Source organism: Aotus nancymaae, unplaced genomic scaffold, assembly GCF_030222135.1.
Source record: "Aotus nancymaae isolate 86718 unplaced genomic scaffold, 86718_ANA_hifiasm-v0.15.2.pri h1tg000010l, whole genome shotgun sequence".
Lineage (NCBI taxonomy): Eukaryota > Metazoa > Chordata > Mammalia > Primates > Aotidae > Aotus > Aotus nancymaae.
In genome coordinates this window covers 32,149,938-32,176,847 of record NW_026988421.1, presented here as the reverse complement: position 1 = coordinate 32,176,847, position 26,910 = coordinate 32,149,938, and the positions used below count along the sequence as shown (strand labels likewise).

The window sequence follows — 26,910 nt, the reverse complement described above, 5'->3', positions numbered from 1 at the left end:
AGGCTTCCTGCACCAAAGGTCTGGGGAAGGGCCAGGTCCACAGCCCACAGTCTCAATGGCTGATGGTGGACGTGCTGGACTGGCAGACGCTTAGTAAGTAAAGTTAAAATTTCAGAATAAGGGGCTGAGGGGAGGGGGAGGATGTGCATGCACAGATTCCCTCCAGGGGCCCAAGTCCACACAGCTCAGAGAACGTGTGCACAGCGAATGACAGCCCCACCAGCTGCGAGAGGCTTGGAATGGGCACAAGAAAGAACTGTAAAGTTGAAGAAGTTAACTTGATCCATCCTTCCTGGTCTAAAATATGGCTGGGGCCTCTAATTCCAGCACTTTGGGAAGCTGAGGTGGGAGGATCATCACTTCAGCTCAGGAGTTCAAGACCAGCCTGGGCAACGTAACAAAACCCATCTCTACAAAAGAATAAAAAATTAGCTGGGCATGGTAGCACACACCTGTAGTCCCAGCTACTCCAGTGGCTGAGGAAGGAGGATCACTTGAGCCCAGGAGGTTGAGGTTGCAGTGAGCTGTGATCATACCACTGCACTCCAGCCTGGGTGACAGAGTAAAACCCTATCTAAATATATATTCAGATGGGGAATTTAGGGACGTAGGGTCTCTCACAACCCCACATTGCAATGTGGTGAGATGCCTCCACCAGGACGCATCCTCAGGCCTCCTGAAGGGGAGGCACAAGCTCAACTGTGAGCTGTGGTCATCCTGGCGGAGGCAGTGGCTGGGGGCTCACTTGTGCATGGAGAATTCTGAACACAGGGCAGCTTCTTATGGTGAGAGTTCCCTGCTCCCCTCCCTTTCTGCTGCCTTCATTGTTTATCTTCTTCCTCCTTTTCCAAGTCTCTGACCTCCAGTGAGCCCTCCCAGTCCTCACAGGGTAAGTGGGACTCCAAGTTACTTACCAGGATGAGCCCCACTTCCACAGAGATACAGGCCCTGGAGAGGGCAGCGGTAGCCGGAGTGCAGGGGCACAGGGCGGGCAAAGTAGAGCTGGTCCAGGGTCATGGCACAGTGGAATATGTTCTGCAGAGACAGGGCCACAGTCATTAACACAGGAGCAGTGCAGCCTTTACTGCCCTGGCGGGGCTTCTTTGCCTCCCTTGTTCTCCAGCAAAATTTCTCTTTCGGAGATATTTTCTTGAGTTCTTAAAATGCAGAAAGGGAAGGAGATGAGATGGCACAGCACATGCCCTGGGGCTGGGCATGATGTTTTCCAAAGGCTTTTTGAGGAAGAAAGCAGGGTAAGGAGTAGGAACTTGAATGGGAAAGAAAAGAGCATTTTGAGATCTACTCTGCAGCCCTCTTGCGCTCTGTTGGAAAAACACAAGCGTCTGACTTATGTGGCTGCTGACCTGCATCTCTGCAGGCACTCCCTTCTCTGGCCAAGGCAGCCACCTGAGCCTGGACTCCAGCCTCCAAGATCCAACAGGATCACTGTGAATGGCACACAAGGGGCAATGGAGCCCAAGCATGGTTCTGGCCCCCTGGTTTGGGTGAGACCAGCCCCAGGCTGAGAAGGGCAGCAGTGTGGCACAGGCAAAGGTCAGACTCATGGGGCAGGTCTGGCAAGAAGCCCGATGTCTGCTGGACGTCACCATAGGAGTGTCCCCCCGCTGCCCTCCTCACCTTGCCCTAAACTGAAGACATCCTCTTCCCTTGAGTCTGCTCCTCCCAACCTCCAGCGTCAGTGAATGACACCATCTCCCTCCTCTCCAGCCTCTGGGCCCACCCTTCACATCCCTCCACCCTGACTCCAACGTGCACACTGTCTCCGAGGCTTCTTAAGTCTGCCCACCCCATGCCTGCTGCACCCAGCCCTTCCCTTCCTTCCCGCTGCCTGGGCTTCTTTCCTCTATACCTGGACCAGTACTGTCCAGTGAAAATGTAACAGGAGCTACATACGTAGTTTTTGATTTATTAGTAGCTACATTTAAAAAGTAAAAGCAGAGCTGGTTGTGGTGGCCCATGCCTGTAATCCCAGCACTTTGGGAGGCCAAGGTGGGAGGATCACTTGAGCCCCAGAGTTTGAGACCAGCCTAGGCAACATTGGGAGACGCCAATTCTACAAAAAAAAAAAAAAAAAAAAAAAAAAAATTAGCCAGGCGTGTTGGTGCATGCCTGTGGTCCCAGCTACTCAGGAGACTGACGTGGGAGGATGGATGGTTTGAGGCCCGGAGGTCAAGGCTGCAGTGCACTTCTGCACTCCAGCCTGGGTGACAGAACAAGACCCTGTCTCTAGAAGGAAGGAAGGAAGGGAGGGAGGGAAGGAGGGAGGAAGGGCAAGCTGGTGAAATTAATGTCAATAATATATTTTATTTAGCTTAATATATCCAAAATATTATAATTCCAACATGTAATCAATATATAAATCATTGGTCAGCTATTTTACATTTTTTTCTATACTGTGTGCATTCTACACTTGCAGCACGTTTCACTTTGGCCTCAGATCTTTTTCTTTTTCTTTTTTTTTTTTAATTTTCTGTTTAGAGACAGGGTCTCATTCGGTTGCCCAGGCTGAAAAGTAATGGCGCATCACAGCTCACTGCAGTCTGGAACTCCTGGGCTCAAGCGATGCTCCTGCTTCAGCTTCCTGAGTAGCTGGGACCACAGGTATGTACCACCACACTTGGCGATTTTTTGGTTTTTTATTTTTGTAAAGATGGGTCTCACTATGTCACCTAGGCTGCTCTCTGACCTTTCAAGTGCTCAGTAGCTGCAATGAGGCGATTGAGCCTGGCCTCCTAACTGGTCTCCCTGTCTCCCATCTCTAGTTTTTGATAAATTGAAAAGTCTGAGGATGTGTTGCTTCCTTGAGAAGGGGGTGGTCTCTCTAAAGAAAGTCAGGTGGCAGAGCCAGCATGGTTGTCAAGGCAGAGGGCGACAATCCGGTGACCTTCCCAGTGGGGTTGTCCTGCCTGGGTTGTCAAGGCAGAGGGCCACAATCCCGGTGACCTTCCCAGTGGGGCTATCCTGCCTGGGTTCTGAGTCCCCACTAGGGACCCCCCATTCTCTCAATTTGACCACTTCTCTGTCCTCTCTCAGCCGGGGTCCCTGCCACTGTCCTCCTTCCTGATGCAAGCTGAGTATGGAGGGACAAGATAAAGAGAGAGGACACAGCCAGGAAGTGGGGGTGCAGAGAGAAGACTGTGGCGAGAGACCCCCCCAGGCTTATACGTACCCCTCCAGGAAGCCCAAAGATTCTCTCCAAATCTGGGGGTGTGAGGATGTCTCTGCCAACCACAGAGTCCTTGAAGCCAGGCGCATAGGCCTCGATGCAATCAAACACTGGGGTGCCAACAAACAGAGAAATGAGATGGTATTTGGAAGAAGAGGAGCTGCTATGGGTGCACAACTTGATAAATTTACTAACAGTCATTAAATTACACACTGAAATGGGTTTATTTTATCACTCACAAATTATACCTCAATAGGTAAAAAACAAAAATCAGTCTACAAGCAAATAAATAATTCATCCCAAAGATGGATAGGTAGGCCAGTCCAGCCTCCAACTTTCCCCGCTTCCCTACCCCAATCCTTTGTCTCCTCTTGCATATGCAAAGCCTTTTTCACCTCATCACTTTGCTCAAGCTTGCTCTTTCTCCTTCCTTCCCTCCTTCCTTCCCTCCCTCCTTCCCTCCTTCCTTCCTTCCTCCCTCCCTCCTTTCCTTCCTCCTTTCTTTCTCTCTCTCTCTCTTTTTTTCTTTCTAGATAGAGTCTTTGCTCTGTTGCCCAGGCTAAAGTGCAGTGGGGCAATCTCAGCTCACTGCAACCTCCGCCTCCTGGGTTCAAATGATTCTCCTGCCTCAGCCTCCCGAGTAGCTGGGACTACACGAATGTGCCACCATGCCTGGCTAAATTTTTTGTGTTTTTAGTAGCTACGGGTTTCACCATGTTGGTCAGGCTGATCTTGAACTCCTGACCTCAGGTGATCCACCTGCCTCACCCTCCTGAAGTGCTGGGATTACAGGCGTGAGCCACCACACCTGGCCTGCTCAAGCTGCTTCTCTTGCTTGGAATGCCCTTTGCTGCCTGGGCAGCTCCTAGTCATGACCGTTTCTTCCTTTGAAAGTCTTCCTTATCTCTCTGGCTCATGCTTCTCCTTTGTTTCATACAGCAAGCTGTGCTGTAATGGCAGGTTTCTTAATTAGTCTCCTCCATACCCCACTAGACTGCAAGCAACTGGAGGGCAGGAACTGTCTTCTTGCCTGAGCCCAGCAGTCATTCACTATGTTGACTTGAGGTTCCCTTGAGTATTTCCTCCCTTTGGGACAGCACCTGCAGCTGTCAATCCTATGGGGTGGTGAGGAGGAGCGGGCCCAGTCGGGTCACATGCCCGGCCGTGGCTCTGGAGGCAGAACGTGCCGCTCTCTTTACCTCTGTCTGCATAAGCGTTTCTCTCCTGCTCGTCCCAGGCCTTGCCTCCAGCCAGCGTGTAGGGCGTGTACTGAGTGAAGAGGGAGACTACGTGGCAGCCGGCGGGAGCCAGGGTGGGGTCCAGCGAGGAAGGGATGCAGAGCTCAATCACAGGCCTGTGCGAGCGGGGAGGTGAGACGGCAGGTCTAAAGAGCAGCAGTGCCAAGGGTAGGGCCTCTGAGATGACTTGGGACGCAGTGGAGGCGCTGAGATGACAGCAATCCTGGGCGGTTGTCGCTGTACAGCCATAGTGGGTGTTTACCTGCATGGGCTTAGTGGCCGCTAGCGTGGTCCAGATCACCTGTGAGGAGCTCCCCTAGCCCCAGACCCCCGAATGCATGGCCTGTCCTGCCTTCCTTCACCACACACACTGTGCCCTAACCAGGGCTCCCAAACTCAAACGTCTCCAAGGTCCACGCAGACAGTGTGAGGGTGGAAGGGGGCCAGGCCTCAGACAGCAGGCGCCCAGGCAGCCTGATCGCAGCCAGGCTTTAGTGGCCTGCCTTTTCCAGAGCAGGCCAATGGAAAACAGAGCTGCTAGGGCTGCCCCGAGCCCCAGCAGACCCATGACATGCTTCCCACCCACCACCTTTGCCTGCCACACCTTTTCTACCTGGAGCACATTATCCCCGCTCATCTCCAAATACAAGCCTCCTTCGAGGCCACGGGAAATGCCCCTTCTACCCCCATCCCTCAGTCACAATGTTCTCCCTGAACTTGGATGTCCACCAGGGATCTCAAACAGCATGTCCACCGTGTTCAAACCCCAATGCCCGAGTATCCACTAAAATCTGCTCCACCCCCCATTGCCTCTTCCTCTTTTCAGTAAATGGAGGCATCATTTCCCAGTTGTTCCTTTTTTTCCACTCACATCCCACTCCCTGTCCAACAGCAAGTCCTGTTGGCTTCACCTTCAAAATACACCCAGTCTTCCGTCACTTCTCATCATGTCCACTGCGTCCGCCCTTGTCCAAGCCACTGTCCTCTCTCCCTTGGATTCTGCAACAGTAACCCATTGCAACAGATACCCTAAAGCCTTTTCTCCACACAGCGTCCAGGTTGGTCTTTTTAAAATATAAAGCACGCTCTGCACACAACTTCCTGGAGTAAGAGCCAGGGCAGTTGACAAGACCCAGCATGACCTCAGACTGTTCGCTCCCAGGTGCCCTCTCTCCAGTCACTCTGGCCTCGCCCCTGTGCCTCCTGCACAGCAGCACATACCTGCCCTGGACCTTTGCACCTGACTTTCCCTCTGTCTTGTTCTTCCCCAGTTAGCCACAAGACCTGTATTCTCACTTCCTTCCGGTCTCTGCTCCAGCACCGCGTTATTAGAGAAGGCTTTCCTCCCCTCCTTGCCTGTTTTTCCCTGCAGTGCTCATCATCAGTGCTCATTTGTTGATTGTCTTCCTCTCACCAGTAGAAAGTCAGTGACCTGAGGCCTTGTTGGCTTTGCTTGCCGATCTGTGCCCAGTCCCTGAACCAAGACTGGCACAGAGTAGAGACCCCAAAATATGTATAAATGGATGAATGAACTTTGCCCTATACCCTTCTCCTCTCCAGGTGCACATCTTCTTTACCACATGCTATAAATATCTGTGTACCTGTCTTACACGATAATACGCTTTGTGTCAGTTCATGCCCCTGCCCCACTACTCCCCCCGGCCCATACCTAGTACAGAGCCTGGCACAGAGCAGGTTTTCAACAGGGTGTGCTGGGCAGTGGACAGGATGGAAAGGCGCCTGCTCCTATAGCACCCCTGCTTGTTCCAGAAGGATGGAAATACAGCTGCAGTGGGAGATGGGAAATGCTTTTAGGAGGCAGCTTATCAGAAAAAGAAAGGCTATGGAGCAGGGCACTCGGTGAGTGCATGCACTCTGCGGGCTCTGAATCACAAAACCTCCTTTGCTCTCCCAGAAAACATTTTCTGCTCTTCTTCCCCAGCCCCAGCACTTTCCTGGGCAGCGGTCTGTCCCTCTGCCCCTTCCACTAACCTGTGCCGCTCTTCACCCCTTACCTGGGGCCTCAGGTTTTTCACCTGGGATGCACTTCCTGTCCTTAGAACTTAAGTATGGGTTTTGGCAGATCCCGGGTCACGGTGAAGGTTGAACGCCAGGCCTGATCCCTGCTGTGTGTGGCATGAACAGCCCCACCTCCCAGGCCCATGTGGGAGAACATCAGGGGACACAAAGTCCTGGGCCCCTACCTGTGGGAAGGCAGCCCGTCCATGGCATCTTCAAAGGCCTGATGCAAGAGGAGGGTGTCTTCACAGTTCAGGTGGATGGAGCACTGGTGATGGGGCAGCGGCTGGCCTCCGGGAGCATTGGGGGCCGCCAGGAAGCTGGGCAGCCTGTCTACGGCCACTGAGGGACCAAGGAGGAGGGTCAGGTCTCAGCCCCGCGAGGTCCTCCCTCTACAGCCAGCACCCTGCTACCCCCAGTGGGGGAGGGGAGTAGGAAAGCAAGAGCAGGTGTTTCACTTTCTGAGCAGGGTGCAGGGGGACACGGGCTGGAGGTCAGGGAATGGAGATGATGATGGAGCTCCGCTGCCCCCAGCCTAAGAGTTTGTCACTCAGATGGGTCAAAGGAGGCAGTGCTGCCATGTGGTGTTCCTCTTACCATTGATCTTGGTGACAGGAGACCGGGTGTCCAGCTGAGAGATTCTCTCCACGAACTCCTTAGGAAGCCACTCCTGGAAGGAGACTCCGTGAAAGGTCTCAGATGTCCAAGGCCTCAAGGAAGCTGCCTTCTTTCTTTGCTCAGGCAGATCCCTCCATTGCTGCCTCTGGAAATCCTCTTCATCTTTCAAAGCTCAGCTGAAACCACCTCCTCTGTGAAGTCTTTCTAGATGCCCTCCTACTCAGCTCTAACCACTTCCTCCTCTGTGCTTGGCCAGCAGATCTGACTGTGAAATAGTCCACATCTCTCCCTGCTTGCAAAGGGGTCAGTGGTTTGCAGGCCTCTTTTCACTACTGATCTGTAAGCTCTTGGAAGCCTCAATGATCTTAGAATTGCCTTAGCAAGTTTCTTTTTACTCATGTTTGTTGAATTTTATTAATGGAATCACGCAGAAAAAGTAGTGCTTTACCCCTAAGAATACCCTCAAGAATGGCTGGGAGCTTCTTGCTCATATACATGTTATCATATATTTGGGCACAGGGAAAGTCAATTGCAAAAACTGCCCCCAAAACTCACCCCTCCCTGTTTGCACACCCACTTCTGACTCTGGGCTTGGTCATGAGACTTGCTTTGGCAAAGAGATCAAACCATGTGATGCTTTCATGCATGATTGAGCTTGCCTGCTTTTACCCTCTGCCAGACTCTGAGAACGTGCCTGAACGCTGTGCTGGAGGAGGACAGACACACGGAGCAGAGCCGAGTCCCCTGTCATCCCAGCAGAAACCGTCCTGGACCAGCCACCACCGGCCAGCTCCCAGGCACAGGAAGGTGTCCCGCCAAGATCAGCAGAGTTGGCAAGCTGACCCACAGCTGACTGCAGATGCACGGGCAAGCCTTGAGCAGCTGAAATCCACCAAGATCAACTGGGGTCTCCAGTTCTGGGTGCCAGTATTTCTTGTTGTATGCCCAAAAGTTTTGTGGCTTTTTGTTATGATTAATTAATAATCATGGATATTACAACAGATTGTTGACCCAGGCAATGGAATTAGAGCTACTGAGAGGCGAGAAATCAGGAACGTAGGAAAGTTGTGGAAATAACTCTAGATTGAAAGTTAGACCTGGGTTCCAGCTCTGGCTCGGCCAGTGGCCAGAACTTCGCTCACTTCACCTCTCTGGCCCTTTCTCCTCACCTGTGAGGCTTCTTTCCTGTTTGCTACCTGCCCTTACCTCCTGCTTCCCAAATGCAGAGACTTCGCTTTTGCGTCTCACACCCTGATGCAATCCTGGCTCCCTCAATCCCCATGGTTTCCAACCCCTGTTCGGGCAGACATCTAAACTCCACCCTCCCTCCCCCGGCAGCCTCACCTGTGGCGTCAGCTTCAGGAAGGTGATCTGCGGTGATGTGCTGGACAGCACCACTTTGCTTCTCACCTCTGTGCCGTCTTGCAGCACAACTCCTTGCACGCAGCCTTCGCTGTTCACCTGCACCTTTGCCACTGTCTACAGCCCACCAGAAAGAGGCCCCAGAAACCCCAGGAAGGGAAATCCAGGTTAGATCTTGTGGGCTTTCCATGGTCTGTGCTGCTCCCAGGCATTCACAGCTTCTTCATCCCAAAACCGCCCCACCGAGTTCTGCAGCTTCTCCATGAAGCCTCAGCCCACAGGTGGTTCAGTGATCAGAGAACTCAAGGGGCGTGGTTAGCCACTAGCAGGTGGCGTGACCTTAGTCTCTTGATTCTTCAACCTCCCCGCCCCCCCACCTGCCCACTGCCCCTCTGTTCATAGGTAAAACAAGGGACCTTCCAAATCTGAGACTCTATTCTGTCCTGGGATCCTTGCCAACAGTTGGGGTGAGGTAGAGGGGCCATTCACCTTTTCAGTGAAGATACTTGCTCCATGTGTGGTGGCTGAGCTTGCAATGGCATCAGAGAGGGCACCCATGCCCCCCTGGACGTAGCCCCAGGCCCCCGGTGTCCCCTCCAGGCCCCCCATCACATGATGCAGCAGCACATACCTGAGGACAGATCATCCAGCTCAGAGCCCAGAGGTGCCATCTAATCTCCCCAGAGTTCCAGATGCAGCTACTCCTTTCCATATTGACCTTCAGCCCCTCTCTGCCAACATCCAGCCCTTTCCCAGCAGCCTTTAATGAACTCAAGTCTTGTAAGAGCCCTTTGCCTTCTCTACACCCTCTCCCCAGCAAATGAGTCTATGTGTATAGTTTTACTACCAAAAATAAGGCAGCTATGCCCAAACCTGCAGCTCCAGCACTCTCCTGAGCTCCAGCCCGCGTCCAGCTACCCACAGATATCTCCATTTGGACGCTTTCTTGGCAGGCATCTTAAACCCACCACCTTTTCCCTATTCTCCAGCTGCTTCCCCTTCAATCTTTCCCATCCCAGTGAATGCACCTTCCAACGAAAGGTTCTGTTTCCAACAGAAACCCAGGTGTCAGCCTTGACCTCTACCATCCTTCCCCATCTTCATCCACAAAGCACCAATAACTCAGCCTCGAGAGGGCTTTCAAGGTTACCCCATCTCTCGGCCTCTCTTCTCTTCCTTATGCTGCTGCAGTAGCACCCCCTCATTGGACCCCCTCTCCCACACTTTCTCCCCTGCAGATCTTCGTCCACATATATCCCAGAGCCCTATCTCAAAGCCCAGCCATTCTTCTGCTGCTCACTTACCTCCATTCCAAGCCTCCCTGGCTTGGCGCTTCTGTTAAGGTAATGGCCAGTCTCCTAGCACGTGCTCCAGCCTCATCCCTCATCCTGTCCCCATCTCCGTACCCACCCTCCTAACTAACAGAACCTCTCAATTCCTTGGATGGATCACATGTTCCCTCAACCCCAGCATTTGCCCCTGCTGTTCTGTTAGCCTGAAGCCCTTTCCTCCCTCACCTTCTGTTTCACTAACTCCTCCTTGTCCTTTGCGTCTCAGATCAAACACCTCTTCCACGTGGAGGCTTCCCTGATCCTAGACCAGGCTGCGACCTGGCTGCTCTTCCTAGCATCACACTCACACCACTTCATTATCATCACTCGCTCTCTGTCTCTCACCCACCAGGACGTCTGCTCCGCTCACTACCGTGTCCCCAGCACCTAGCACAGGCAAGCACTCATCCATATTTTTAGGAATAATTAATGAAGGAACAAATTACTTAAAGGCACATTTCACAAACTGAGCAGTGGGTCAGCCTCCCAGAGATCCAAAGAGAAAAGGACAGGAGGCCCCAGCTGGAAGATCCGGATAGGCTGGTTGATCAGAGCTTGGCCAACGTATAGCAACTGCTGCCAAGCCCCCCCACAGGGCCCTGGGGGAACTTGGGACTGGCTTAATATGTGTTGAAAAACCACTTCCAAGGCTGTGCTCATCCCTTGGGAGAAAAGCCACATTGATAGCTTCTAGCTTCTAGCTGCATCTTCTGGGGCACTGGAAACGGTCCAACCTTTGATGGCATCATCTTCCATCCCAACACACACACACACACACACACACACACACACACACACACACACCCCTCCATTCCTGCTCCTGCGGGGCTCATTAAGTCAGACCACACTGCAGGCTTCGCTGTGTCTGACTGCCACCTCTCGGATTGGGCTGTCAGCACAAACCCTCACTCACAAAGAGAAGGGCAGCTTCCCATCCCTCCTGAGGTGTCTGTGTGAGTGTGTCCCAGAGCCCAGGGAAGGGAATGGTGGGAGAGAAGGGAGAACAGGTCTTTGTGGTAGTGGAGAGGTGGAATAGGGAAGGGAAGAGGAGAGAAAAGAACGTTGATATGAACGTTGAGATTATCAAGCGGGAGGCAGGAGAGAGCCTTTTCTTAGTGAAGCAATAGGGCACTGTCACTAAGAAGGAAGATTCTGGGGAGTCAGACACCTCAAGCTGGAAATCAGCCTTGCCACTTACTAGCTGAGGGGCTCTGGGCAAGACACTCCCCTCTCTGAACCGCAGTTCTCAGATGTTGCTCTGAGGGTTAAATGAATCGTGTGTGATGTGCCCGGCTCGGTTCCTGGCTCACTGGGTGAGCTCTGTAAGTGGCAGCAAACCACTGCCACTGCTGTCCTCACTCCTGTTGGGGGACATGCTCCACTCCCGTGTCCCGCCTCATCCCCCTCACTCACCCACTCCCTGGAGTGCGGGGACTTGTCATGGCTCCAATCACAGCATCTGTGGCTAGAGTGGCTTTTAGAGGCTCGGACTCAAACCACTGATCCAGCACCTGGACAGCACAACAGCAGAGAGAAGGGCTTAGGCGCCCCGATGGGAGGAGGGTCCCCTCACTGCCTGGGAAACTGCTCACCTTGGTAATGGGAGCTGTGAGGACCTCGTAATACCGGGGAAGCTGGGCTCCCAGGATGCGGCCTACAAGAAATGATTCACAAAACAGAAGTGGAAACAGGTAACAGGGAAACCCTTCGACCTGGCCTGGGGTGGGGGTTTAAAAGAACAGAGGAGGCTGAGACTTCCTGTCAGGAGGTGGCATAGCACAGCCAATGCAGGGACAGATCCAGTCTGAGTCCTGGCTGCACCTCTCACTGGCTGTAGGGCCTGGGCATGTTTTTAACATCCCTGAACCTGCTTCTTTACCTGTAAAATGGGAATCCTATTTTATACCCCAAGGACTATGGTGAGAATTAAGTGAGCTAGGTAAAGCATTTACAAGTTCATAGGCACTTAATACATTTAAGCAGTTAGCATTATTCTTGGAAAATATCAAGCATGTGATCAGCATGTGCTTCCACAAGGAGGATGGGAGGTACCTGGAGAAGAGCTGCCTCCACTGAGCTGCCGCAGACAGACACATGCATGATACCAGACCAAATCAGCTGAGCCAGCTGGGATCAGCTGAACCACAAAGATGTGTGGGAAACAAATGATTTGGTTTTTTTTTTTTCTAGGATATAGAAGCTAAACTGGTGTGTATACCCTCAAGGAGGGTAGAAAATAATAGCACACTTTATGAGCCTTCCATTCTCATACTCATTGCAGACAATACTAATTGATCACAGAACTTCTCTTTGCTGAGCCCAAATCTAGCATTCTTTCTGTATGGGGCAGCTCTTCAAATCTCTTGGTCCCTATATCTTATTCTAGCCATGGCCTTGATGTGGAGCTCCATGCAGGCTTTGATCAGCTTCACATGGACAACTCCACAGTATCTCACTTCAGTCCTGAAAAGTGAGCCTATTTCTTCTGTACGGCTTCTCTGGCACCACAGCAGGGCGCTCACAGGAACCTACTTGGCACCCACAGATGCACAGCCCGGAAGCGTGGGAGTCAATGCCCTGTGAGGCAAGCCTTGACCAATGGGGGATAGAACTCAGTGGATAAATACTTTCCTTTCCATCTCCCAAGAAGTTTCCTCAAATGCATTTCATAAGGCTTCCCAGAGGGCCCACACAGGTCCAGCACCTTGTCACCCACAGTGCTGACTGGTGTGACCACACACCCTGGTATTGACTCTTTCTCTCTCCACTTTCTCTCCCTCTTTCTCCTATTTTTGTGCCTTGGCGCCACCCTTCCAAATGAACTACCCACGCATAAGCCTTGGTCTCAGGTTCTACTTTAAAGGCGCATCAGCCTAAGACACTCTCAACAAAGTGCTCCAGGCCACCCCTAATTGATCACAGCATGTTAGCCGAACCCAGCTGGCAGGCTGCACTGGAGGCCCAGGCTTGTGTCCAGGCATCAAGACAATGGACTTTCGTCCTTGAAGGTCACACATCATGCCCCGGTGCCTGCACTTGGACTTACCTGCCTTCAGCAGGGGCTTGAGGGTGGAGAGCGACCTGATCCTTTTCAGCAGGGAGCCACGCTGGAAGGCCGCCATGTCCACGGGGGCCACATCCAGCAAAGGGTCAATGGCTAATGTCAAGCAGTGCATGAATTCCTCGTATCTGGGAAAGGCCTGGAACAGATCTCTGCATCAAGGCTCCACCATCCACATCCCTGACCTCCATGCTGCCCCCACATGACCTGTCACCCCCCACAGCATCACAGTTCCTCAGGCCTCATTCCCTGCTGTGGCTCAGCTTTGGCTCTGTTGAGCTTCCCCAGTTCCAGGTCTCTGGGTTAACATCAACACCAGGAAGAGTGCATGGGGTGGGGGTGGGGGGTCAGGGAGACCCTGTGCAACGGGAGAGCCACCAGGAGTGGTGACAGGGACAAGGAGCTAATGCTGGCCAACACAAAGTGTCACCCACAGAAAACTGGCAAGAATCCTAGAGTGTGGTCTCTGCGATAAACCATGAAATCACTTACAAGTTTCTTCCTTCTGTCCTTTTTTTTGAGACAGAGTCTCGCTCTATCACCCAGGCTGGAGTGCAGTGGTGTGATCTCAGCTCACTGCAACCTCTGCCTCCCGGGTTCAAATGATTCTCCTGCCTCAGCCTCCTGAGTAGCTGGGATTATAGGCATATGCCACCATGCCGGCTAATTTTTGTATTTTTAGTAGAGACAGAGTTTCACCATGTTGGCCAGGCTGGTCACTAACTTCTGACCGCAAGTGATCTGCCCGCCTCAGCCTCCCAAGGTGCTGGGATTATACGTGTGAGCCGCCGCACCTAGTCTGTCTTTCCGTCCTTTCATATATTACTGGTGGAAGTTAGGCCTCTTTGCCTGTATTCTTTTCTAGTCTGTAGGTCTCCCACACTGTCTCATCACCTGCAGTCACAGAAGCCTGCCCCCTCTCACCCCACAAGCTCCCATGTCAGAATCCACTTTTGGAAGCCTGGTTTCTGACACCCACCCCTCCTTCCCTGGTGGGCATAGGAGCAATGATAGATGCCTGTGCTACTGGAGGCCCCACCTGATTCTTCTTAGCCCTGAATGTTGCATTTTGGTCCATGTGTACCCACGGACATATCCATGGCTTTTTAATCAGTGTTACATAAAGAAAAGTCCCATGTTAAAATACATTTGAGATGTCTTGGTAAAAATGAAGTGAAACAGCTTCCTCTAAGCAGGCCTTTAATATGACAGCATGAAAAGACAAAACCAGAAATCAAGCTCCTCACTTTCCATGATGGGAAATGGGCCCTTGCCTCCTGCGTGTGTGGTCGCTAGAGTGTAGGGCCACAGCTAGTGACCTGCAGGCCCGGGGACCTGGCCTTATGCCCAATCTCTTCAAGTGCATCTGAGATGGGCAGGATTTGGACGAGAGGAAGCAGATGGTGGTCTCTAACTTGCTGCATAAAAGAACCCCCAGAGAAGCACTTTTAAAAAGCTAAGCCTCTCAGGCCGGGTGCAGTGGTTCATGCTTGTCATCCTAGCACTTTGGGATGCTGAGGTGAAAGGATTGCTTGAGCTCAAGAGTTCCAGATCAGCCTGGGTAACATAGTGAGACCTTTGTCTCTACAAAAAAATTAAAAATAACTTAGCCGGGTATGGTGGTGTATGCCTGTAATCCCAGCTACTCAGGTGGCTGAGGCAGGAGGCTTGCTTGGGCCCCAGAGGTGGAGGGTGCAGTGAGCCAAGATTGCACTGCTGCACTCCAGCCTGGGTGACAGGGTGAGACCCTGTCTCAAAAATAAATAAAATAAAATAACAAAATAAAGGGGTAAGCTCCTCAGGTGATTCTGATCATCAGCCAGGTTTGAAAACTGTTGGTTGAAGAGACATGTAGGCTGTGTGTTGGCGGTTCTCTAAGTTTTACCCAAAATTAGATTAACACAAGAGCAATGCACATGGGTTCTATTAACCTAGGTTCTTCTTACAAAAATGTCTCCACTGCTACACCTCAGCTTGTATCCAGGCTTCGTACAAAATGGCCATTCAAATCATCTTTCTATATCTGCAGAACCAGTCATGGCAGGCCCCTTCTGGAACTCAGCAGCTCAACTCGACAAAGCCACCCAGCAGATTCCTAGAATGCAATCCCAAGGAAAAAGAAGTGCATTCCCCATCCGTCCTGTGTTCCTCCTGTCACCAGACCTGCACACCTTCATGGACACTTTGTTGCCTTGGTCAGCCAAGATGGAGCCTTGGGATGCCACAGTGAATGAATACTTAGAACTCCCTTGTCCTAAGTTCCTCATCCAGTTCATTTTATCCTTAATTATCTCTGATCTTCCCTCATCCTCCTTTTCGGCTTTCATGTGGACAGACACTTGGAACTCTGTCTGAAAGCAGGGGTGTATGAAGCACATACCAGTGTGAGAACACGCCAGTGCATTTCCTCTTGAACTCAGCATGCACAGCCCTGGGACAGGGGCCTCATACACACGCAGGTGTGCGGGCCTCCCAGTTTACTGGTCTTAATTGGCATCCTCCACCTGCTTCTCTTCACAGTGCCTGAGATCAAGAGCTAGCGCCAACTGGAGCTCTCAGAAATGTGGGGTGGCTTGACCCAGTGCCCATGGCCTTTGGACAATTGTTCTAGGACAATCCAACCAGACCCATCTCCAGGCTGCTGAGGGAGGAGGAGCTCAGTCACTGGTTGCCTTCCCTACCTGGGCATCCTTCTGGGAGAACTGGGCGATCTGCTTCTGGTTTTCTGCCATGTCTCTGCCCAGCAGAAGGGACCTGGGCACCTTGCCGCCTGTGCCCTCTTCCAGCATGGGGGTGAAGGAGTGGGGGTTTCGAAGATGAAGCCTCAGCCCATGTTTCTGCAGCACACAAACAGCACAGGCAACATATTAATGGTTCAGTGGTCTCTGCCCGTCACCTTTCTCCGATTGCGTCTGTGTGACCATTTAGTCACCTGTGTGCAGGTTTCCAAGTATATGACCCTGGTGTCTGTTTTTTAAATATGTTTATAAAAAGCCCTCTTGCCCAAGTGCCCTATGGTAGACGATACTGTATCACACCACAGTACACTATACCATTCTATACCATACCACACATACCACACATGCCATGCCATACGCCACCACACCATGTCACACCACCTCATACTATACCACACTACCTCACATCACACCATACACACCATGCCATACCACACCCTACCACACCATACAATGCTATACCATTCCATACCACACCACACTACACCACGTCATACCACACCACACTATATCACGCCACATCATACCACACCAAACTACACCACGCCACATCATACCACACCATGTCATACCACACCACACCATACCACGTCATACCACACACCACACCGCACATCATACCACACACTACACCATACCACGTCATACCACACACAACACCACGCCACGTCATACCACACCACACCATGTCACGCTCATTGTATGCCAGGGACTGTACTAGGGTTTACAGTGGTTACCCCACAACAGCTTTGTAATGTGATGGAACAGTCTTGCATCACTTAACGACGGGGATATGTTCTGAGAAGCGCATTGTTAGGCAATTTCATCATAGTTTGAGCATCACATAGTGTACCCACACACACCTACATCTGATAGCCTACTACACACCTGTAGCCTGTTGCTGCAAGCCTGCATAGAATGTTACTGCACTGAATACCATAAGCAACTGTAATATGATGGTGAGTATTGGTGTATCTAAACATATCTAGGCTGGATGCAGTGGCCCATGCCTGTAATCCTAGCACTTTAAAGGGAGGCTGAGGCAGGAGGATCACTTGAGGTCAGGAGTTCGAGACCAGTCTGGCCAACATGGTGAAACCCCATCTCTACTAAAAATACAAAAATAGGCCAGGTGTAGTGGCGCACGCCTGTAATCCCAGCTACTCGAGAGGCTGAGGCAGGAGAATTGCATGAACCCAGAAGGCGGAGGTTGCAGTGATCCAAGATTGCACCACCGCACTCCAGCTTAGCAACAGAGTGAGACTCTGTCTCAACAAAACAAACCCCCTAAAACATATCCAAACATAGAAAAGGTATATTAAGGATATGGCATAAAAAATAAAAAATGATGCTGTATAGTGCCCTCGCGGTGAATGGAGCCTGCAAGGCCGGAAGCTGCTCTGGGTGAGTGAGTGGTGAGTGGGTGTGAAGGCCAGCATACTGCTGTACGCTCCTGCACACTTTAAAAATACAGCACACGTAGGCCACACTACATTTATTAAAACATTCTCTTTAGCAAGTTAGCTCATTGCAACTTTTAAACTTTATAAACATTTTAATTTTTAAAACCTTTTCAATTATTTTAAAAGACACTTGGCCTGAAACACAAACACATCGTACAGCTACGTAAAAATATTTTCTATGTATCCTCGTTCTATAGGCTTTTTCCTGTTTTTACAATTTTTATTTTTATTTTTTACTTTTCAAACTTTTTTGCTAAAAAGTAAAATGCAAACACATCAGCCTAGGCCTACATGGGGTCAGGATCGTCAATATCACTGCCCTTCCACCTCCACATCCTGTCCCACTGCAGGGTTCCAGGGACAGTAACACACGTGGAGCTGTCATCTCCTAGACAGCAATGCCTTCTGCTGGATACCTCCTGACAGACCTGCCTGAGGCTGTTTTACAGTGAATTTGTTAAATAAGGAAAAGGAACACACTCTAAAATAGTGATACAAAGTATAGTATAATAAATACATTAGCCAGTGACAAAGTCATTTACTATCAAATATCATGTGCTGTATATAATTACATGTACTAGATTTTAGACCATGGCGGCACAGTGGGTGTATCGCCACAAATACATGAGTAACATGTTGCACTGCGACTATGACATTACTGGGGGACAGGGACTTTTTCAGCTCCATTGTGAGCTTACGGGACCACTACTGTCTATAGTCTGTCGTTGACCGACATGGTGTCATGTGGCACGTGGCTGCCTCATTATCCTCATTGTACAAAAGCAACAAGAGAGGCTCAGAGGAGTTAAATAACTTGTCCTAGGTCACTTTGGGAGGTAGATCTGGGTTTCCAAACCACAGCTCTGTAACTCCAAGGACCCGGCTCTCAGCACCGGGCTGTAACTGCCCCACTTCAGAAATAAATAATTAAAATTTAGAAAGACACAATAAAGCAATGGTTATGTGAAAATCTATACTTACAAGGTAAATAAATTATTCACATCAGAACATTTTATTTACTTTGCAGACTCATTTACTCCAGGGTCACTTTAAATGGAAGTTCCCTTGATGCATTTAAAATATGATTTGATTTACAAATATTTGATTAGCACACAGAACTTCCCAAGCGTACATCTACTTCTTCAAAGGAGGCACAGATAAAAACAAAAGGGGCCCGTGCTACCTCCAGTTTCTGCTGCCGAGAGACTTTCTTCTCCAGATCCGTGGCCTGCTCCCCACGGCTTTGAGGTCCCGGCGGGAATGCTGCCTCATCAGCCAGGCCTCCCCTGCACTGCCTGCTCCCTCACCCTGCAAGAGTCTCCTCCAAAGCACTTGTCCCCACATGGCTAACCACATATTTAGTGTTTTCGTTGTCTCCCCAAGTAGAGTGTAAGCCCTATGAGGTCAGGGGTATTGTCTATTTTATTCACCGCTGTACCCCCGCGTGCAGACACGGTGCAGTTAGTTAGTATTCTGCTGACGGAATAAAACGGTACGGCCACAGAAGACAGACGAGATCTGTGAGTAGAGGTTTTAGGAAAGCGCGAGGAAACCCAAAACAGGCGTTTCCAACAATTACCGCTGGAGTCGCTCCACACGGGAGCCTCCAGGCTGGCGGGCTCGCCCGGCTCCGCGTACTCTAGGGATTCCCGACACTGGCAGGGGCCGGCGCCAGGAGTCCGCTGGGGTCCCTCCTAACCCTGAGATGAAGACATTGTTTGACTCTAAGCTGGAGAAACTTCCAGCTTGGTTCTTCTTAATGCAGTGAACTCTCTCACACCCAGGAGGCATCCTTAGTTTCTCTCCTTGTCATTCATCCTTGACATCCGGTCCGCTGCCTCCAGCGTCTGTGCTCGTCCCTCCAAGCCGCCATTTTGGGAAGTGCTGCTGCAGCGGCCTCGCGGTCCGCATGCGACCCCGCCTGTTCCCACCGAGTCCTCACCAGCCAGCCGGTCGGCTGACCCTTTGTAAATCACAAATCCTAGCACTGAACTTCCTGATCACATACCCCACTTGCTTCCGCTGCACTTGGATAAAATGCAGTCCCTGAGGTGGCCCCTGACCCTCCCACCCCAATCTGCTGCCCTCTGCCTGTCACTCCTGTGCTCTGGCCACACTGACATGCCTTCTGCTCACGCCTGCCTGTGTGGGTTCATCTCTTCTTCCCTCTGACTGGACGCTCTGCTCAGATGTCCACATGGCTGCTGCTGGTGGCCTCTTGGTATTTGAATACTTGCTCAAATGTCGCCTCCTTGAGGAAGATGTCCTTCCTGGTCACCATCTAGGCTGGAATCTCCACTCTCTTTGTCTAATCCTGCCTTCTTTTCTTTTCTTCTTGGCACTTAGCTCTACCTGAAGTTCTCTGCCTAACAGCAGGGTCCTTGCCTTCCTAGTTCACTGCTGTACTCCTAAGGGCTTCTCTCAGTGTCTGGCCCACAGCAGGTGCTCAGAAACATGAACTGAATGAATGAGTGAATGAATGACCCCCCAAATCAGGGACCTAAGAGGAATCCAAAAGTTATTTCAAGTATAACTAATTGACTATGAATAATTTTTCATTTGATCCCAGGACTTTCTCTTATAAATGGAGGCTCTGTCATTCTTAATGGTGCTATATCAAATTTAGCTTAAAGCTGCCTCTTTAAATACTCTAAGCTCAGTCTAAATGTTTCTCTGTTCACAGTGAACTATAACCTAGAAGGAGGTGTAAACCGATGGTAACCTACTCCTGTGTCAACCGCTGAGTTTTGGCCAATCAAAGGGGAGCAACTGAGCTGTAACCAATCTGGCTGTTTCTGTTCCATTTTCTGTACATCACTTTTCACGTTCTGTCTATAAATCTTCTTCCACCACGGGGCTCTGCTGGAGACTCTGAACATACTCTGGCTCTGGAGGCTGATCCATTTATGAATCATTCTTTGCTCAATTAAACTCTGTTAAATTTAATTTGGTAAGGGTTTTTCTTTTAACAATGGTTTTAATACTCGGAGTCTGAATGAGAAGGAGAATGTTAAATAACCATCAGATTATATCCATGAGATTTGTTCGGATTATGGAATTTTTTTCTTAAAAAAAAACAAAACAAAACAAAACAAAATGAAAGCAAAACCCTTCTTTTATTTACTGTGCCATGAGAGTTCTCAGCATGCACAGCCATCTGGATGGAAACTGCTGGAAAGGGTGTGTGAAGGGTGTGTGTCTAAAGGACCAGAGATATGAGGGATTTAAAGGGTAGGCTTCTCAAAGTTGTGTTCCGGGGGCCTCCTCTTTCAGAATGACCTGAGAATGCCATAAAAATGACCTTTTCTGGGTCCCACCACTGCCACGAATCAGACCTGTGAGCAAGAACCCAGGGAAGTCTCCACTTCCCCAGCAGTTTACTGGGTCATACTCTGTGGCCCTGCAAGTTTGAGAGCTCTACCTTAGAGAGATTTCCAGGAGAAAAGCAAGAGCAAAATGAACAAGGATGAGACCCAGAAGGTCAGTGAGGGAGGGGAGGGAGGATGGAGTTGCCTCTGGCAATGAGGTCAAGGCTGGCCCAGGGTGGAGGTGGGGAAGGTGGCTTCTGGCTGATGGGGATGAAAAGCCCCGCTCCATACCCTCCTCTCTGTCAGTGCAAAGGCTCTGCCCCTCCAGCCTGGATTCCATCACCCAGCATGGGGCCGCTGCAAAAGCACACTCATTTTCTAGGTGGATGGAACTGGGAAGTGATCCAATTCAGTGCTCTCATTGACGGCTATGGAAACTAATTCCCAGGACAGGGAGGCCGCTGGGGTCCTGCCCTGGTGGGGACCACAGCAGGTCAGTGGAGGGTGCTTAGGCTTAAGGAGGGGAGGAGGGGCAGAGGCGCCAAAGTCAAGCCTCACACTTTAGTCCAGCCTTGTAAGGGGCAGGGTGGGTGAGGAGTCTCCAGACATGGGTCTTTCTGGAGCCTCAGTTTTCTCAAGTGCCAAATGGGGGTGATGATAATACCAACAAGTACCGAGCCCTTCTGTGCACCAGACACTGTGCTGATGTAGCCTTAGGAGGCACGTGCTGTTACCATTCCCATCTTACAGATGAGGAAGAAAAGATGTGATTTCACCACTTGGTGAAATCACACAACTGGTGAGCTGTGGAGCAGGGAGTCAGACGCAGCTGGCTAGTTTCCAGCAGCTCCAGTCTCGGCCTCTGTGCACACCCAGGCTGGAGCTGCCAGGGGTGCTCTATGACCACATGTGTCAGTCTGAGTGGTATCAGTACCAAGTGGCCTGAACAAGGACAAGAGGCTCAAGAACAAAGAGTAGGGGACAGTCAGGCCTTGGCTGGAATTCTCCATCACTCTCTAGCTCTGTGAACTTAACCCCTGAACTTTAGCACCCTGATTGTAAAATGGTTCTTGCCTTACAAGTGAGGATCGATTGAGATAGAACATTGAAGGTCATAGTCCAGCATGTGATACTGGTAAAATAAATGCTCTCCATTACAGTTTTGGAAAGAGAATATTCCTGGAAAGAGTTTAGTTGCCCTCCTGTCGATGCCGTCCAGGCTGTCAATGTCCTGCTAAAACAAGGTTCTCCAGATGGGGCGAGTCCTGCACATCACGCAGCAGGACTGCTTTCTCCCTTGATCTCAGCACCGTACTCCCATTAATGCAGCCCAAGGCAGAGGTTAAAGCATCTGCTCAGTTCACTTGGGAGCTTCTAGTTGAAGGAACACTATGACAAATACCATTTCAAACAAGTAACGTTTTTTAAATAAAGAGCATAATCAAGTGAAAATCTCTACTCTGTGATTCTTCGTCTCATAAATCAAGTTTGCCAAAAGGAGGGTCCCCGCTCCCCAACATCTGCCACTATGAATAAGTGGCGCATTTACAAATTGCCTGCTGCTATGGTCTGGACTGGACTGAAGGCCAGCGACCCACCCCTAGGCCTCGCTGGATTTCATCCAGTACTGGTACCAGGATGCACATACTCTGTCTCAGTGGCTTGATGGACTCTCTACATGAACCAGTTAGAGCAGCCAAAGAGCTGTGAAAGCCGCTGGACATCTTACTAGCTTCAAATTTTGAATTTAGAGCAAAGATGGCGCCAAAGTGAGTGGCAGCTGCTTGTGCAGATGGCACCAAGAACCTTTTTCTCTGAGTGGTGGGTGACAGTGGCACCAAGCAAGTAGAAGCCAATCAGCCTCAGGAATGTGGTGACGTGGTTTATAAGACAGTGGGGGTGAAAGAAGGTGAAAGCATGGGGGCCAGGCTTGGGCAAGGCTGTGGACGAAGGTCAGCGGACTAAGAGAGGCAAACAGCACCAGATGAGCCTCTCAGGATCCCTCCAAACAGCCTGGGAGCCAGAAGACGTGAAAGTCCCCGGGCCCCACTTCCTGCTCGAGCTGCCGGGAGAGGGAAGCAGCTCTAAACTTGAATGAGGGCAGAAATCGGGCTCATGTCCCAAGGCTGCTGTAAGCTCAGTCACCCGAGGCTTCAGACAGGTGTTCCAAGTGGGCCTGAGGGTGACAAAGCCTATTCTTCAAAAGAGGTCTTATTTTTGTATGAAATTTCACACTTTTCAAGACACTATATGGATGAGACAAAACCCATCTGTGGGAACGCAGCAGGGAGACCATGTGGGATACACAAGACTTGGGTGGAAGAGAGAGCCCTCAGGGGTGGGCATCACTTTGGGCATGGAAAAAGGGACCTCCACCCAGGTTGGGAAGATGAAACTGCTGCCTTCCTCCCCACAATTGGGCCAGGGGGACCCTACCTTCAGCTCCAGGTCAGTGTAAATCTGTGGCCTCAGCAGGCTGAGCAGGTAGGATGCGCGGGAGAACTTAAACTCTGAAACCAAATCCGATGAAGACCATCATCAGGGGTCAGCAGGGATGAAGACCATCACCAGGGTTAGCAGGGATGCAGACAGTCACCAGGGTCACCAGAGGTGAAGACAGTCACCAGGGTCACCAGGGATGAAGACAGTCACCAGGGTCTCCAGGGATGAAGACAGTCACCAGGGTCACCAGGGATGAAGACCGTCACCAGGGTCACCAGGGATGAAGACCGTCACCAGGGTCACCAGGGATGAAGACAGTCACCAGGGTCACCAGAGGTGAAGACAGTCACCAGGGTCTCCAGGGATGAAGACAGTCACCAGGGTCTCCAGGGATGAAGACAGTCACCAGGGTCACCAGGGATGAAGACAGTCACCAGGGTCTCCAGGGATGAAGACAGTCACCAGGGTCACCAGGGATGAAGTCACCAGGGTCTCCAGGGATGAAGACCGTCACCAGGAGTCACCGCCCTCTGCTCCTCCATGCCATATCAGAGCTCACCTGGGATGATCTCCTCAGTGACAGCTGCACCCCCGATCACATGGCGTGTCTCGAAGACGGCGGTGTTCACCCCCAGTCTCTGCAGGTACGCTGCCTGGGAAGAGCGGGCAGCACACGGGGCCCTCCCTGTATCCCTCTGAAACGTCCAGGCTCCCTGGAGCTGACCCACAGACTAAGGTCTTCACTCTAGGCCAGTAAGCATGACACCCCACCCACGGCCTCCCCACCTGCTCGTGCTGTTTCTGCCTCTGGGAATGCCCCTCCCTGTGCTTCTCCTTCCACTCTTGCCTTTCCTAGATGTCCTCTAAGATCCGACATGCCTGTGTTCTGACCCTCCACTTCCCAGCTGAAGGTGGTCTTTTCCCTCCTTAGCGGCCTGTGCCTTGGGGACTCACGTTGCTTCCTGCCACCCTGCCCTGGGATGTCCCTCTCCTCCAGGCAGGGAGCAAGCCTCATTTCTCCTACAGTCGCAGCATGGTGAGGTCGAGCTTGTGAATGCTGACCCTTCTGCCCAGGTTCAGCCCCTCGTTCTCTCTCTGCTGCTGCAGCCTCAGTACCTGATCCACCTGGCTTCGGTTTGTTCATGTGCAAAAATGGGGCTAATGAAAATAGTCCTGACTTTACCCACTTCATAAAGCTGCTGTGAGGATGAACTGAGCTGGTCCTTAGACACGGACTTTTGTCCCTGGCACAGAGAATGTGCCCCATAAATGAAGCTGTTCATAGTAGAGCTTTATTTTGGGAGAACAAATGATGCAAGAATTTCTATTAATTTTTTTCTAGCACTTAGTGGAAAAATCAATAACTATTTGTTGAACCAAACTGGTCATAAGTCTACCAATCTAAAATGCTGGCCCTTCCACCACCACTGATGCCAGTGTGACCGCAGGAATGGTGTCATGAGAAAGACTTTTCAAAAAGCTCACTTGGTAACTATTATGTGCCAGAAACAGTGAGTACATCGTCTTAATTTTTCCCACCAGCCAAGAGGTAGGTACTGATTCTCCCACTTTACAGATGAGAAAACGGAGGCTCAATGAGCATAACAGCTTGCCTCAGGCTCACAGTGCTGATGAGTAGAGGTGTTGGGAAATGAAACCAGACAGTGTGAAACCACCATCTATCCTCCTAACACATCCCACTGTGTCACTCAGTGGCTGCTGTCACTCAGTGGCTGAGAAACAGCTGCTGTCACTCAGTGGCTGAGGCCTGGCACGCAAGGTAAGCTGCATCATTCTCCTATGACACAGGAACGATCTCACAGATGGAAAACCTCAAACAAGGTTTCTCTGAGACGATGATACAATGAGTCAAGCACAAACAATAGCAATGTCTCCGTACCATTCAGAAAACACCGAACACCTGTCTTGGCTGAAATGAGTGACTGCTGCTTCTTTATCAATAACTCCTCTCCTTACACTCGTCTTCCCTCCCTACAGATCAGACTTCTTGAGCTGCCCAGTTGCAGGCTGTCCCTCCTTCCTGACAGTATCTAATCTACTGCAACCCCTATTTTCTCAAGCCTTCCCTCGAATCATCAACCAAAACCTGAATCCTGTGCTAGGTTGTTTCTAACACCTTCTTACTGAGGCATCCTGACGTTGCCCTGATGCAGACTTCCCTCACTGCAAAGAGCGAGAAACCCAACTAGACTAACTACAAGTGTATTCCTGGTGGGCTTTGGCAGAAGGGCATGGGCGCTAGCCTTCCTTGGGCTGGAAACGTCCAATAATAACAGCCACCATGTGTGCAAGGCTGCATGCACCAGGTCCTAGCAGCAAATGATCTATTACCTTCACAACAGCTCTGTGAGGGCAGGTGCCATTGTTCCATTTTACCTCGACTCAGAGAGGCTAAGTGACTCAGCTTAATCTTCACAAATAGAAAGTGGTAGAGCTGGGAGATGAATCTTTGTTTATATTAATATAAAATCAGGCTGGGCATGGTGGCTTACACCTGTAATCTCAGTACTTCGAGAGACTGAGGTGGGTGGGTCCTCTAAGGTCAGGAGTTCGAGACCAGCCTGGCCAACACGGTGAAACCCCGTCTCTACTAAAAATAAAAAATTAGCTGGGTGTGGAGATGTGCGCCTGTAATCCCAGCTACTCAGCAGGCTGAAGCAGGAGAATTGCTTGAACCCAGAAAGCGGAAGTTGCAGTGAGCTCAGATCATGCCATTGCACTCTAGCCTGGGTGATGAGCAAAACTCCATCTCAAAAAAAAATTTTTTTTAATAAAATAAAATAAATGTTTTAAATTACTGATCCATTGCAATACAAAATGAGCCATGTAAAATATTCAAGTAAAACTTACACATCAGGTAGATATTAAGGTTTAAATCAGTCCATTAGCACATTCACATTGTTTCCCCCATATTGATATTCTAGAACTGCTTCAAGAAGCTGTTCCATGTTTGTTTTGTGGCCTTGAATACCTTATGTGGCCTCCTGGAGGTACCTGGACTTAGGTTCGAGAAGCTTAGGCTAGGGATAGCTCTGGGCTACCTAGCTGAGCTTGGGATCTGGAATTCAGTTGTGCTGGGGACAGGGCACTGGCCCTTCTGCTAGGCTGAGCGCCTCAGTATCTCCAGGGCACTCTTTGGCCACATAGTGGCTGTGTACTCCAGGGTGGTACGTGGCCTGGACCTGGCTGGGAGGACAGGGCTCTGGACACAAGGGCTCCCTGTGATCTGGAGTCAAGGGCCCCACCCTGCCCCAGGTGCCCAGTCCCCTGGTTCCCACCTGCTCCCATGCTGTGTTGGTTACATGCTTCTCCGCCTTGTCAGCTTGTTTTTGGAAGCTCCCTGACTCCCTCACAGGCCATGGGGGAAACCATCTTTCCCCATTAGAGGAAGGAGAGGAAAGGAGCCTGTGATGTCCTCAACAGGCTGCAGATGCACATTCCACCCAGCCCCTGGTCAGCGCTGGAGAGCAGAGACCATCGATTAGCCTGCCTCTTCCTTCTCTCTTGAGGCCCTTATCCCACCTGCTTCTTCGTACTCCCTCCCAGGCTGCTGAGAGCCACTCGCCCAGAGGCCAGTGAAGTGGGATCAAGTGGGGAGGTACTCACAGCCACCAGTCCATTGTGTCCTGCAACAAGACAGGGGAGAGGGAAGGAAAGCATCACTGTTCAGCGGGTGGGCAGACGGACACAGTCCTTGAGGAGTGTGCTCACCGCTCCCCGTCCCCAAGCCCATGAAGATCCTTGGTGGCTCCTCCCCTCCCCTTCCTGCTCTCAGATGTTGGAACAGCATGTAGCTCAACTCCATGAAATACCTGATCTCTAAGGAGTCAGAAAACCCTGGTTCTTGCCCTGGCTGGATAAGTCCTGCTCCCCTAGCTTAGTCAGTGGCTCTGCTGGAGTGAGGGGCCAATGAGAGCATCGCCGGGGCTTCCATCGCTTGGGGGGTGCAGGTGACGGTATCTGAGGGAGCAGCATGGTTGACTTGGCAAGAAGGAAAAGCAATGGGTGGCTGGCATGCTGGTGTGCCAACATCCCATCTCACATGGCATCATTGGTATCCAGGGGAGTGCTGGTCATGTGGGTAGCTGCTGTCAAGCGTGGCTTGTTTTGCCCACTTGTGGT

At 50.9% G+C, this 26,910-nt stretch overlaps 1 protein-coding gene across 6 annotated transcripts in view; it reads right to left on the bottom strand.

Moving 5' to 3' along the window:
• The window catches only part of PYROXD2 (pyridine nucleotide-disulphide oxidoreductase domain 2), a 30,845-nt gene that overhangs the window by 494 nt on the left and 3,441 nt on the right, over positions 1 to 26,910 (bottom strand). Inside the window, exons 2-15 of one of the 6 annotated variants that reach the window (XM_012439519.2) lie at positions 26,395 to 26,414; positions 23,327 to 23,420; positions 22,762 to 22,835; positions 15,498 to 15,653; positions 12,802 to 12,955; positions 11,348 to 11,409; positions 11,169 to 11,266; positions 8,914 to 9,055; positions 8,407 to 8,541; positions 7,042 to 7,114; positions 6,630 to 6,786; positions 4,387 to 4,541; positions 3,191 to 3,297; positions 915 to 1,035 (exon numbers count right to left, since the gene is read on the bottom strand). In XM_012439519.2, coding sequence (XP_012294942.2) covers positions 915 to 1,035; positions 3,191 to 3,297; positions 4,387 to 4,541; positions 6,630 to 6,786; positions 7,042 to 7,114; positions 8,407 to 8,541; positions 8,914 to 9,055; positions 11,169 to 11,266; positions 11,348 to 11,409; positions 12,802 to 12,955; positions 15,498 to 15,653; positions 22,762 to 22,835; positions 23,327 to 23,420; positions 26,395 to 26,414 — 1,548 coding nt within the window. Of the gene's footprint in view, positions 1 to 914; positions 1,036 to 3,190; positions 3,298 to 4,386; positions 4,663 to 4,694; positions 5,425 to 6,629; positions 6,787 to 7,041; positions 7,115 to 8,406; positions 8,542 to 8,913; positions 9,056 to 11,168; positions 11,410 to 12,801; positions 12,956 to 15,497; positions 15,654 to 22,761; positions 22,836 to 23,326; positions 23,421 to 26,394; positions 26,415 to 26,910 lie in introns of those variants that run through there. The other 5 variants (XM_064373990.1, XM_064373993.1, XM_064373994.1 and 2 more) reach the window with 5 other exon arrangements.